The 13,342-nt window shown below is 43.3% G+C and overlaps 1 protein-coding gene across 3 annotated transcripts; it reads left to right on the top strand.

Moving 5' to 3' along the window:
* Window positions 1–7,704: 7,704 nt before the first annotated feature.
* tac3a (tachykinin precursor 3a) lies at window positions 7,705–9,658 on the top strand. 3 transcript variants are annotated; one of them, XM_088291092.1, is made up of 7 exons: window positions 7,705–8,200; window positions 8,372–8,485; window positions 8,563–8,665; window positions 8,734–8,763; window positions 8,839–8,892; window positions 9,160–9,226; window positions 9,496–9,658. In XM_088291092.1, exons 2-7 carry the CDS (start codon window positions 8,387–8,389, stop codon window positions 9,512–9,514), a joined length of 372 nt encoding a protein of 123 aa, XP_088147218.1. In that variant the 5' UTR covers window positions 7,705–8,200; window positions 8,372–8,386; the 3' UTR covers window positions 9,515–9,658. The 3 variants fall into 3 exon arrangements, with proteins under 3 accessions (XP_088147218.1, XP_088147220.1, XP_088147217.1); XM_088291091.1 differs by having other exon boundaries at window positions 7,717–8,200; window positions 8,560–8,665; XM_088291094.1 differs by lacking the exon at window positions 9,496–9,658 and having other exon boundaries at window positions 9,160–9,230.
* Window positions 9,659–13,342: the final 3,684 nt, after the last annotated feature.

Below are 13,342 nucleotides of genomic sequence, written 5' to 3'. Positions count from 1 at the left end.
AAATACTGACAGATTGACGAGACAACGAGGAACACCTGGACCGGACACAAACGGTTGGAAGGAGCCGATTGGCTCACACTCGGGACCGGGACGACACGCCCAGGTGGACACCATGACGTAACGAGACAAAGGAACTCGAGCAAAAGTAACTGAATTCGAAATCAAATCCAACTAACAACAAACTCCTGGTCAGGGATTTTGAAGTCATTTAAAAAAAATGCCAAATTCAAACAGAGTAAAGTAATTAAACATCACACAAAAAATTATAAAAATGTCATGTCGTGTCTTCGACGATGTAATCACAATTCAACAATGACCAACAATTTCCCAACAAACAGAAAATGAGCTGCAGCTGTTTGATGCTCTTTTGAGGGAGTCCATTCGGACAACAAATTAAGTCTACTGGAGATAAAAGTTCCTTGTTGTTTTTCAGCAGCCAAAAGGCTGTTTTGGTGATCGATTTGATATGATTGCTGAAAGTCAAGTCTGAGTCGATAAGGACTCCAAGATTTGGGACTTGGTCTTTGGTTTCGAAAGATAACGACTCCAGGTGTTTTCAAACGACAACCTCTTTTTTTTTAATTGCCAAAAACAATTAGCTCAGTTTTGTTTTGGCTTAGCTGAAGGAAATTTTAGTTCATCCAATTAGTAATATACTCTAGACCAAAGGTGTCAAACTCAAGGCCCGGGGGGCCAGATCTGGCCCGTGGCCTCATTTTATGTGGCCCGCGAAGGGCAAATCATGTGCGTCAACTTCCTTTTTCTAGCACATTTTCTCCACTTTTAACAACTTTGACATCTGAGATATTGACATTTATTTGTTACCAATCCTCAACCTTTATAAAAAATGTCGAACAATTACTTACTGGCTTGTGGTCTTTCCATCAATTTGTTGTGTATGTGCTAACGTAAGGTGATCATACATTTATATGGGTTCATAACGGCCCTCTGAGGGAAACCAGAACTACCATGTGGCCCGTCCACAAAAATGAGTTTGACACCCCTGCTCTCGACAGTGACACAATACGTTGATTGAACTATTGATCGATATAGCTGTGTGTCGTCTGCAAAACTGTGATAGTTCTGAAGCATTCCACCCAAAAGTAACATATAGAGACCGAACAGAAGGGGTCCAAGCAATGAGCCCTGGGGGACACCACATGTCATGGCCATTCGATCTGATTCCAAACTTGCACAAAGTAACTCCTTTCCTCTAAGTGAGACCTAAACCGTTGTCGGACTGCTCCAAATAATCCCACACAAACTCTAAGTTTTGATCAATTGTATCAAATGCCGAACTGAGATCCAATAAGGCTGGCCCCAAACGACTTCCCTGCACCTCAAAAGTTGCTTGGCCAAGTTTATTTCACACGAGGACTCTTTTAACTTCCCATTTCATGACTTGATTTGCTCACTTGACGTCATTTGGGGGAGGTGGCACATGAGAGCACCCCTCGCTCCGTTTCATACGCAGGTGTTAGGACCTCAATCTTTGCCACTGTCACTCGCATGACGCTGATGAGACATTGCTCGTCCAAAAAGAATCTGCCGCAGCTCAGTTTACCCTGCAAGTGCTCTTTAGTATTTTAGCGAGAGATTAACTCGGCAGACTATTCCAATTACTCGGCTCCATTTTCATCAGTGAAGGCCTTTAGCATTAGATTTGTTTCTTTGATTATTTCGTAGCGAGCATCGCGCTTTGCTCTTGCACTAACAATATTGATGTCATAATTCTCCAATTAAATACCGCTCTCGCTTTTACTGATGATGCCTTCTGAAATAAGTTTTGCGCAAGAGATGAGAAAGTCCACCCGTGGTGGTGCTTTAGACACCAATTAACAGAAAATATTGCAGTCAAAGAGAACGCTAAACACAAAGCTTGCGAATGGTAATTTGGCAGCAGTCAAACTCAAAGCTGCCAGCAGATGAAATCAATCCGCAGTGAGGCGAACCAAGGCCTGTCAGCAAAACACAAAACAATATCATTGTTCAGCCTGTTCAAGGTTGCCGATGAGCCAGAGTTTTTTTTTGTTTTTTTTTTATATGGACAGCAACACCCTGGACTGGTCACCAATCAAGCACAGGTGGGACAGATTGAGACAACAAACGTCAAACTGGGAGGAAGAAGAAGCCCGGATCAAGGTTGGTTATGATTGTGGTGACGTGTCGTGTCGGCATAAGAAAGTTGGCATCCATTTTTAAAGTGGAATTTGATTGACATTGGGCAGATGTGGGTGCCGTGGTTTCAGCGCATTCGACGGCTTTCAGATGATCGAGAGCGTGAGCTTGTGCTGCTTTTGCTTTGCTAGGTTTCTACCTTTTTTTTTTGGCGGGGGGGGGGTGGCTAAAGGTCTTTGATTGTCTTCTTCTGTGACTGATGTCATGTACCTGTTTGGACTGTTTAATGCGTAATGACGTAGACTTCTACGTTAGCTACTCGCTAGCTAGCCGCTGACAGTTTAGCTCTTGCTTGTTTTAATGTTTTAAATCACATTAGTGCTCAATTTCATTTTATACTTGGGAAATATATTTGATCCAAATTCCCCCCTGTTTTCTGCGATACTCCTCCTGCATCGCCTTTCCTCCGCCAATACCTTCATATAGCACAACTCAACTTTATTTATAAACTGCTAAATTATTATATTTCTGGACTATTAGCGGCACCCGTGTATAAACTATTTTTGGGGGGGGGAAAAACAAACAAAAAAACGATATACAAGCTGCACCAGGCTATAAGCCACAGATTTCTATGTTGAAAAAAAACGATTCTGTGCTGTGAATGCACATAAAGGCACATAAACAGATGGTTTAAACAGTGCCTTTTAATACGGCAACAACTTTGCTCATTAAAACAGAACAGACCCAAGAGAAAAAAAAAATTTATATTTATATTTAAAGATTTATTTAGCGTATAGAGCGCCCCCTACTGGTGAAAGAAAAATCCACAGAAAAGCTGCACCCTTGTATTAACCGGATGCTTCAAAATTGAGGAAAAAAGTCGCGGCTTATAGTCCAGAAAATACGGTAATAGGAAGCATGCATTGATTGCCTCTGTAAACGGCAACTTGTCCCCTTTATGGGTAGAAAACAAGCAGCAGTGTCACCCGCCCGCCCAAAACGTTTGTGCGGAAATGTAGAGTGAAAGACGAGAGAGTGATTGAATAGCACGAGCACATTCAGAGTGTCTTATTTTCCCCGAGAGACGTTCAGAAGACTCAAATGTGTGAAAACAATCCTTGGGATTGCTTTGAAACACTGAAAACGAGATGTCATTTGGGTCACTTTCTCACGGAATGCACATCGTGCCCAAAAAACAAAAGGGCCTTCAAATTAACATTTAGATGAGAATAACGTCTGAAGACTTTGACGTGCAATCAAAACTGCAACCGTATCCATCAAAGTCATTTGCCAGGCAAGAAAAGGACGAAGACGCATCAACGCCACCAAAAAGGATGCCGGGCTGAGCCCATTAAGTCAATTATTGACAGCAACATCTCGAGATCTGGTGAGGCTTGATATCATTTTAATCGGCTTATTTTAGTCCGGATGTCGCCACAAGCAAGAGCAAACAGCAGGGATGGCCTGTGAGTGTCAACAAGTGTTTTCCTCTTCTCACATGGCCAATCCCCGTCGGACGCCAAAGACGTGCATGCAATGTCACACTAACGCCGGCAAAAGGCGACATTTTTCACACGCCGGTGTGGTCTCGTAATGTCCGCATCGCTTTCGCGCACTTTTCTAGCTTCACTCTGCTCACACTTTTTTTTTTCATGACAACTGTGGCGTCACTCTATCCTGTCAACGCCAGGCTGCAACTCACTTGATATTCTCCCTCTCAGGCCACGGAAGCGTGAATAAACAGATGATCGGCAGCTCCATTGGAGAGACGGCGTGACAGTTCTTTCGGGCTCGCCATCCAAGGCGCAAAACGACGCGTGCTCTTGCGTGTGTCGACGTTGACCCGGAACAAACTGCGCCGTCGCCGCCTGAACATGTCTTCAGGCGTTTCATCGGCTCGCCTTTTCGAGGTTTCCGAACACTTACGTGACATGACGAGAGGGACAGTGGAGCCTTGAAATCCGACTCGCGCAACATATGGGAGTTTTTTGCAAAACGGAATTCCGCAAACCCGATCACACCAACAGTACCTACTTACTTGCATTGGGCACGTTTGCGAAGAAGAAGAAAGATGTAGAAAGAGACGAGCAAGAAGTAGACAAATACGACCGTGAGAAGTCCAGAAGGTAAGCGGATTTGAATAGAAAATTAGCGAGCAAATAATGTTTAGGTAAACCTCTGCCGTTAGCGGCGTCATGCACGGACGCTTTTTCGGGACGGAACAGTGTCAGGGGCCAACAATTTGAATGAATAAGGTCAGAGGGTTGAGGCCAGAAGACGGGGGACTGACTGGCAAAAAAGGGTCAAGTGCCCAGCTCCGCTAATATTCCCGACATACTCCGTGACCGTCTCGGTGTCTGCGCTATACTGCCACCAGGTGGCCAAGGTACACACTTCCAGAAGGGTCGGCCCACTGTCCAATGAAATGCAAACCACAAAAAGTGGAAGTTTCACTTCTTTTACTGAATAAATTTTTATATTGTGCAATATTTGAGTGCTTTTTTTTTTTACAAGCTTTTTTTTTGGAACAGAATAATGTGCATTTGCATTTATTTCAGTGGTGAAGAATGATTTGAGAATTCCGATCTCAAGGCACCGTTGTGTGAATACAATCCATTGTCCTCTGTTGTACATTAAATGTTCTCTTTGTGAGCCACAAAATGCCCGAATGTTGTTGCCGCGAGTGAAAGCATCCAAGCAAACATGACAACAAAGTGTTCTTGAAGACGAAAAAGTCGGAGAATCAAACTGCACGCATTGACCGTCACGTCCTCGTGCGCGTTTCTATTCATGGATCTCAGCACGTTGGAGAGCTTTGTCCGTTCGAACGGCCATGGGCCCTCCCACTGTTTCTGGTCAAGGCACAAACATCCATCTGGCCTTTATCGCGGGAGACGTGATCCACTGCGGTCACCGCTGAGAAGTGCTCAAGCGTGCACTAAAACGTATCAATCAGGGGCTGATCTGGAAAAATGAGCATGTTCCACTCACGGTTCAAGGCCGTCTTGCGCTTCCGTGGACACTCCAGCCGCTCCATTTCTGAAGCACGAGTGGCCAGTTACGGATGAAAGACGCCAACAAGGAACCAAATACAAACAAAATAACGAGACAATGACCAACACCTGGACAAGACACAAAGGGTTGGAGGGAGCTGATTGGTTGACACTCGGGAGTGAGACGACAAGCACAGGTGAACGCAATCAGCTTTAACACGAGACACAAATTAAACAAGGAAAAACGTGAAAGGAAATATGAAACCAAAAACAACAAACGTGACAAAAATCAAGGTTAGTGGCCAGAATTAAGATTTTTTTTTTTTTTTTTGTGGTCCCACAAAGACAAATAACGTGTCTAATTCATGTTTCTTTCCAATCGGACAAAGAACAATGAGATCATAACAAATGACTCCAGTCCGAAAGGCTTTATGACTCCCAGTCAGTTTGAGAATCGATTTAAAAAAGATGTTCTTGTTTTATAAATGTAGTGCTTAGTGATTCGAGCCCAACTGTGTCAAATGGATGCCCTTTTGGGGGGCGGGGGGTCTGCATGAGCGATGTAAATGAGGATGCCGTGGGCACATGTTGTCATTTAGAAGGAATTCGGATTCATCAACGACGACAAAAAATGAGCCGCGGTCGTGAATCCGACCGACATTTTGGCTTTTTGTGTGCGACATATTTTTGATGACTGCAAGCCCTTTTCCAAAGAAGAATTGTTCACATTCCCAACTAGCAATGACAGTTGTTTTAATTGAACGAAGTCCTGGGAATCAATTCAGCAAAACGAATTGTTCAAAACATTCGTGAACTGAATCGTATGCGCCCACAGTGGCTTTTTTTATTTTTTTTTTTTTGCCTTGCCGTGCCTCATTCACTCCATAAATTGCATGATCTTTTCTCCAAAACAGGACCCATTCGTTCTACTAGAAAACCATGAAGAACAAGAAATATAATGTGAAATTCTTTCCAAGCCAACTGAATCAAATCCTTTAATGGTGGCTGAAATGAGGTTAAGTGCACATGATATGATGATGTCATAGCTTGTTTGAACTTTGGGGTAATTTTTCACCAATCTTGTATTAAAACTCCAGTTGGGAATTCAAACGTCAAGTTTGCCGGTGCGCATGCAGGGATGGCTCCTACTTCAACAAACTGGAACTCTTGGATTACGTCATATGACTGAAGGTACCGTATGTGACGGCCTGCGACTTGCATTCGGTCCAGGATCCATCCGCCGAGCAAAGCGGCTTTGGCATGTTGTGGAAAAACAGCCCCTGGCTTGAACTTATTCCGCTTTGATTAGCGAGCGTGCCAAAAACACACATCAATAATGTAAAAGCGCAATTAATGACTTCCCCACTTGTGTCAGATGTGCGCTCAGCAGCCTCACCCCTGCACTGCTGCCATGGCCTTGCGACGTTCGGCATGCAGCTGCGAGACAAATGCGGCGAGAGGAAGTCATCATTAAAACATGGCAATGCTCGCTTAAGGTAACCTTTTGTGATTTGACGCTTTGTTGTCCTCTTCCACAGGATTACCAGCTCCAGAGGGCAAAAGCAGCCGTTGTAGAGCCGACCGACTGTTTTCGACCTGTGATGTCAAACTTGGATTTGATGAAATATTCATTTTGCTTTGCATTTTCAACAGTCGCAACAGAAGAGTAATTGCTTGTGTAATTGCAAGATAAATGGTGGCGTTAGTGTTCGCATTAAAATCGGAATGTTTGAAGCATTTACAGAGAGGGGAAATGGCTCAGCTTGATTTGCATAATGAGTGGATGAATCATAACGCAACAACACACGGGAACGCCCGGGACTTTTCTGCGACCGAGCTCATCTCATCCAGAGTGAAACAACGTTAAAAGTGTGCTGTGGTCTGATGAGACCACATTTTCAATTCTTCTTCGGGGGCGGAAATCATGGACGTTGGGTGCTCCGAGCCAAAGAGGAACAGGATCGTCCAATATGTTATCAATGCAAAGTTTTAGTCCTATCATATTCAAATCCAAAACTTAAAACCCACCTCTATAAGATCGCCGACTCACTATGACAGCACCACGTCACTAATTCCTCTTCTCTATTTTATTCATTTTTTTCATTATTATCATTTTATTTTCTAATTTTTCTTACTTTGAGCAGTTTGGTTTTAATTGCCTTTATTGATTTACAGTGTACTTGAGGGTCTTGGAATCCACTTGCAAAATGAATGTATTATTATTATTATTATTAAATTATTGTTTGGGGAAACAACTACAGAAATACCCTCTGCTCCCAGAGGTGTTGTTAAAAGGAAGGGTGCTGAAACACAGTGCTTTTCATGTGCCTGTCCCAAATTTTTGCGACTGTTCGCAGGCATCAAATTCAAAATAAATGAATATTTGCAGCCCCCCCCCTCCCTGAAAACCCCCCAATAAAGTTGACCAGTCAGTTTGAACATGAAACATCTTGTCTTTGAACACGATTCAATTAGGTTGAAATGGATTCTGATTGGTGTTGGAATTGCGCTCCGTATTTCGTTGCTACAGTTCACAAGTCATGTCGACTCGCAGCTGTGCGGCCCATCTCGTCGCATCCATCACCATCTTGCAGAGGCAGCTGCTATCTTGCTAATGACTTCCTAAAAAGATTAAGATCTTGACAGTGACCATGTCAACTGGTCGCTGGAGTGGAAAGGCACCAAAGGGAGCACACCCGCCTCGATCGCCTCAATGAGACGGATACGTGACGGGGGCAAGACGAGAAAATGGACTTTTTTTTTTTGTTGCCTTAATTATCCTTCGGCAAATGTGTGTGGGCTTCGTGATGATGTCTGTGTGGCACAGCCAAGAGGTGTGCGCGCGCCTGTGAGCGCGCTCGTGTGACAGGTTGGGTGGGGAGAACCCATCGATGAGCGGGCTACAAACCTTTTCAACCCAGCATGATATAAGAGCCTCAACTCCACCTACGTTCCACTTGCTGATTGGCGTTACGCAGGTATCTAGCGATTATTTATTGTAGCCCCAAAGGGTAGCCCCTTCCATTTATCGGAGCTGCTCTCACTCCAATCGGCACTCGGCACTCGGCCACCTTCTCGACAAACAACAGGTAAGAAGATAATATTGGCAGTATAAATATGCATGTGACGTTTTATTTGTACAGGACTGATTCGAATTTTGATTCGCTAAATTCTCTAAATGCGCTCCAAAGAACATAAATCAGCATTAAATCGACCTGAACGGCGGGGGGAGGAGAAACACTAATGGGAATATTTTGCAGGAGTTTCTGGGGAAAATGAGACGTTTTTTACTGGTGTTTCTGCTCCTCCTCGTCAAACTTCGATGCGGTCAGTCCAGATGCGACGACCCCGAGTCACGCAAGCCAACTTCACTTGTAAGTGTTTGTTTTCACCCCCGACTTTGTCCATGCGTCGATTTTGTTTTGTCGGACTTTTCCTTTCGTTGCAGCAGGAAAGTCTGGGTTTAAATAACCCCAAACGGAACCTCCTGAGGAGGTATAGCGATTTGGATTATGACAGTTTTGTGGGTTTGATGGGCCGAAGAGACGCTGACGGTGAGTTCCAAAAGATGCTCCAACTGTTGCTTCAATGCCCAATAATTTTCCTTGCAATTATTGTTTAGATGCAAACGCTGTGCAACATCCACAAAAAAGTAAGTCATTGCCGCTCGTGAAGCTTTCTTTTGGGTGCGTATTGAAGGATGAAAGGTAATTTTGTCTCTTTTTAGGGGAAATGCATGACATCTTTGTTGGATTAATGGGAAGAAGGAATTCTGAGCCTGGTGAGTGCCATTTGACTTTATTTGATCATTTTGGATCCAAAGCTGTTACAAAGTTAAGAATACACATCCGACTATAAACTAAAAGCGCTTGGACAACTTTACATGAATCTCTCTGCCAGTTGGAAAATTAGGCTTCCGTTCTTACACGCACGGGCAGATGTTCTTGAGTTTTTGCAGGCGTACCTAATGTTGTGGCCACTATCTCGATATGGCACCTTCATTTTGTGTGTGTGTGTGTGTGTGTGTGTGTGTGTGCTTCCCATTCAGACAACGGTCCCTGGAGGACAGCACACCCAGAGAGGAGAGGGATATTTGTGAACAAGTGTAGGCTGAGGTGAGGCACATTTTCTCTTTCAACCGAATGTCCGCCATCCTTCACTGAAGCTTTCCATTGAAAGATGAGATCGTCCATCTTTCTTTTTCTTTTGCGCTTGTCCTCACGGGATGGCAGATGAGCTGGAGCTTTAGCTCAGCTGATTTTGGGGGAGATGCGGGGTCACAAAGCAGTTTCTGCACACTCTATCTTGTGGATGTTAAACGTTTAAGAGCGTGACGTGACAAAGAAATTCTCATCCTCCAACTGTCGGCTGTGTTTTGCTGCAGGTTTCTTCAGGGGCTGTGAGCGAACAGAACGCGCAAACGTCCACAAAACGATCGAGTCGCCTGACGGAGAACATGAATCACATCGCAACCAATGAAAAAAAAGAACGTGCTCTCTTCTTTATGACTTGATTCCAAGTTCCAAATAAACCTACTTTTATACATATTCTTCCGCTGTGCTCGTGAATACTTAATAAGCAATTTTGATTGTTCTCATAAAATGGCTCGACAAGAAAGATTCAATAACGATTCGTCAAATTGGGGTTTAAGTGTTCTCAGATGAAAGTACAGCGTGCCTCATGGGCGAGACACGCTTGTTTTTCTTTCCTGCTTCCTGTGGATTTTAGGGCACATTCATGAGAAACATAATATTAAAAACATTTGCAAGTTCCAAAATTAGGAGCAAAACAGCTTTGAAAAACGAATGCAAAGCGACTTTTACAATTTGAAAATAAGATTCCAAACAAATTTAAATTGTGTGACGCTGCACAAGGCAGAGTTTGTGTGTTTTAAGTGTCCCCATCCTGTATTGGTCATGACTTGAATTGATGACGACGACTCATTTGTGGGTCAGGGGTCACATTCTATCTCAGAGAGATGATTTACAAAATGCCTTGGGTTGCTAAAATGCACCAAAATGGCACACACAACTAAAACGTTGTGCAACCCTAATATATATATATATATATATATATATATATATATATATATATATAAATCCATCCATTATCTGTGCCGCTTGTCCTCGCGGGGGTTGCTAGAGCCAATCCCAGCTGTCTTCAGGCAGTAGGCGGGGTCACCCCCTGAACTGGTTGCCAGCCAATCACAGGGCACAGAGACGAACAACCATCCGCTCTCACGCTCACGCCTACGGGCAATTTAGAGTGTCCAATCAACCTACCGTGCATTTTTTTTAGAATGTGGGAGGAAACCGGAGTACCCGGAAAAAACGGGGAAAGCACGCAAACTCCACACAGGAAGGCCGGAGCCGGAATCGAACCTCGGCATTGTGAGGCCGTCGGGCTAACCACTCGACCACATCCAATTTTCAACTAATAATCGAAACGAATAGAATGAGTACCCCTGACGGGAAGTGGAGGAAAGTATCGTGAATTTGTAAAGCGTGAATATGTAAACTGCTACTTTTTGAGCTAGCCATTAGCTTGCTACCGATCCGCCATACAGTGTGTTTCTGTTTGAAGTTCTAAATTCCATCAGTAGTTGATATCATTATATACTTGCGTAGAAGTGCATTTTTAAGAAATACATTACATGCATTCCACAACACTCACATAGAAATATTAACGGCTGTCATTTAAGAATTGACAAAATATAAGCATGACATCAAATTTGTTGGCATACGCTCGCCATCGTCTTTCATTTGTACGGCCATGATGTTTTTTTCAACGGGGATGGTTGGGTGGGCGAGGACCTGATGCTGCTCGGCAGTGCATTTCAAACTTGGAGACAACTTTACTGATGCACAACCACCAGTAGAGGGCGCCGATGCCTCACTTTAGATATGACATTTGTACAGTTTGTGAGTCCACCGGCGGAAACGGCTTCTTTTTCTGTTGATGATTAGAAAGCAACGGAAAAAGCCAGAGTTAAATGTTGCTTTTTTATTTTTACTGTGATTCTTGAAAATGTCAAAATGTTGCAAAATGATTGGCAGCAAATTTAAAAAGTCTATCGCAAAAATAGCATTTGAAAATGACAACATGCAGTCAGCCTTCTCATTGCAAATCCATCCTGTCATAATATGACCACAGAAAGCAATTTGCATCTTTCCGTCTCTACTTCGGGTTTGGCAGGACAAATAAACTGGCAATTCAATGGGCGGCAGGATTGGTAATGGATCTCTCTCATAAGAATTGCAAATGTGTTTAGTTGCATTATCAACAATAAATTGACCAATTATGCCTTTGTTGACGAGGCTTCGTGTCCGCTGCAATCATCCACTTTCAAATGAACTCATCTCGATTTCAATGTCAGAGTCGGAAGGTGCGGGTCAGGTGCACAATTTAAAGGGGTGAGTATATAACCACAAAAATAAATTAATTAACAAATAATATACATATATATGTTTTAAACCGCTATCATGAATTAACAGTATTACATGATAAAAATGATGGGTGAAAGATTCAGCCACCACTGCTCTGGTCTTGTGCCTCCAATTTGATATCCGAGCAACACCCGGGGGGAAACAACCAATCACGTCATCCGGAATCCGTCTTCAACAACACTAATTAATGGGAAAAAAATGAGATGTCATGTTAGTCACGTATACAAATTTCAAAGTACTTTCATTTGAAAATGCAACACCAGTCCAGTTCTTCATGAAAGTTTGAGGATCACAGCCCGGAGTGGCGTACAGGCCATGCAGGGCTGACGAACCTCCTCGTCCTCGAGGGGTCCCGATCCACAATGTTCAAGATGCCCAAGTCCTCCAACCTAACTGATTTAAATACAAGCTCTGCAGAAGCATAACAATCCTGATCATTTCAATTGGAGGAGGGTGACATTTAAAACATTTGGCGAAGGGGCCTCGAGGACCAGAGAGAGTCGCCTCTTGACTAGTACCTCACGAAACAACACACGTGCTTCTTTTTAATGTCCAGTGGCCGTCAAAGGGTTGAAATTCAACATGAGTTCTTAATGGAAGTTCCCGGTTGTCAGCCTGCGATAAGCAAGCCACTTATATCATAGTTGTATGATAACACAAGGCTTCTTTATAACGTCCATCTCAAGTCACATGTGTTTACAGTCGCAAATGCCAATTAAGGGGGTTTTATTTGTTTAAATGCGACATCAGACCATAAAAATACTTCTCGGGTGGCATCATGGGAAGTCTACAGAGGCTCCGCAAGTGGAATGGTTGCGTAAAAGATGATTGTTTCAGATATTTATTTTTTTTCAAAAGCATTGATGCCCACATATTTTTAGAACTTGGAAAATGTCACCGAAATGTGGTTTAACAACTTTTATTGGAAATTTAAGTGGAGCTGGGCTGAACGACATACATGGACACACGGTGATTTTATTTATTATTATTATTTTTTTAAGTATAATCAAATCATACATGCGCAGCATCCCGTGACCAGCGATTGTCTGGCCAAGAGAGAAGGAATGGGCCAAGAAGCAACACATTTGTCAATGAGAGTCCTGCAGCCTCCTGTAAGAGCATTATATGAAGGGAAAAAGATGAATATTGGAGATATTATTGGAGTACTTTTATTGCTTCCATCAGAGACTGAAAAGGGGAAACATTGAAATGGTGTCCTAACATTTCTGACCACTAGATGTCACCCTAGCAAAGCTCACGAAGACTAAAGTGCACCGTGCCATTAATTCAACTGTGCCTTTTCAGTCAAATTGAAACATCTATGACTTACATTTATTTTGCTGTATCGCACGTTTTTTCCCCAAAGGAAGGGAGGGAAATTCCACAAGAGCTTTTCAATGACTCAGCCTCAGTCACCAGCAGACACACCTTACTAGGCAGTGTTTTCACTCTTTGCTGCTTCCTGTGCTGGGATCTGCACGGTGTCATCTGCTGAGAGCAAGGTTATTTGGATTTCCGGGAAATTACGTCAAGGAACCTTTTTTTATTGGATTCCTCCAACAGCAAGGCCTCGAGATGGAAGTCAACATTTGCTCTGAAATTATAACCAGCCAGAGCTGGGCAGTCCGTCCGGTCGGACGCCCGCTTTGGGGCGGGGCCGTGACATATTTTTAAAATTGTTTCGATTAACAAAAGCCGGAGGTTCAACCAGCTAATGGCTTTGAATGGAAAGTTGGTCTATATGTAGAGCTGATCACTTGACCCTTTTTTGCTGGTCAGTCCCCT

The sequence above is a fragment of the Idiotropiscis lumnitzeri genome, chromosome 3 (assembly GCF_059441095.1).
Source record: "Idiotropiscis lumnitzeri isolate Australia: NSW breed Sydney's pygmy pipehorse chromosome 3, RoL_Ilum_1.0, whole genome shotgun sequence".
Classification (NCBI taxonomy): Eukaryota; Metazoa; Chordata; class Actinopteri; order Syngnathiformes; family Syngnathidae; genus Idiotropiscis; species Idiotropiscis lumnitzeri.
The sequence above is the reverse complement of the archived record's forward strand: the minus strand, read 5'-3'. Positions and strand labels throughout refer to the sequence as shown.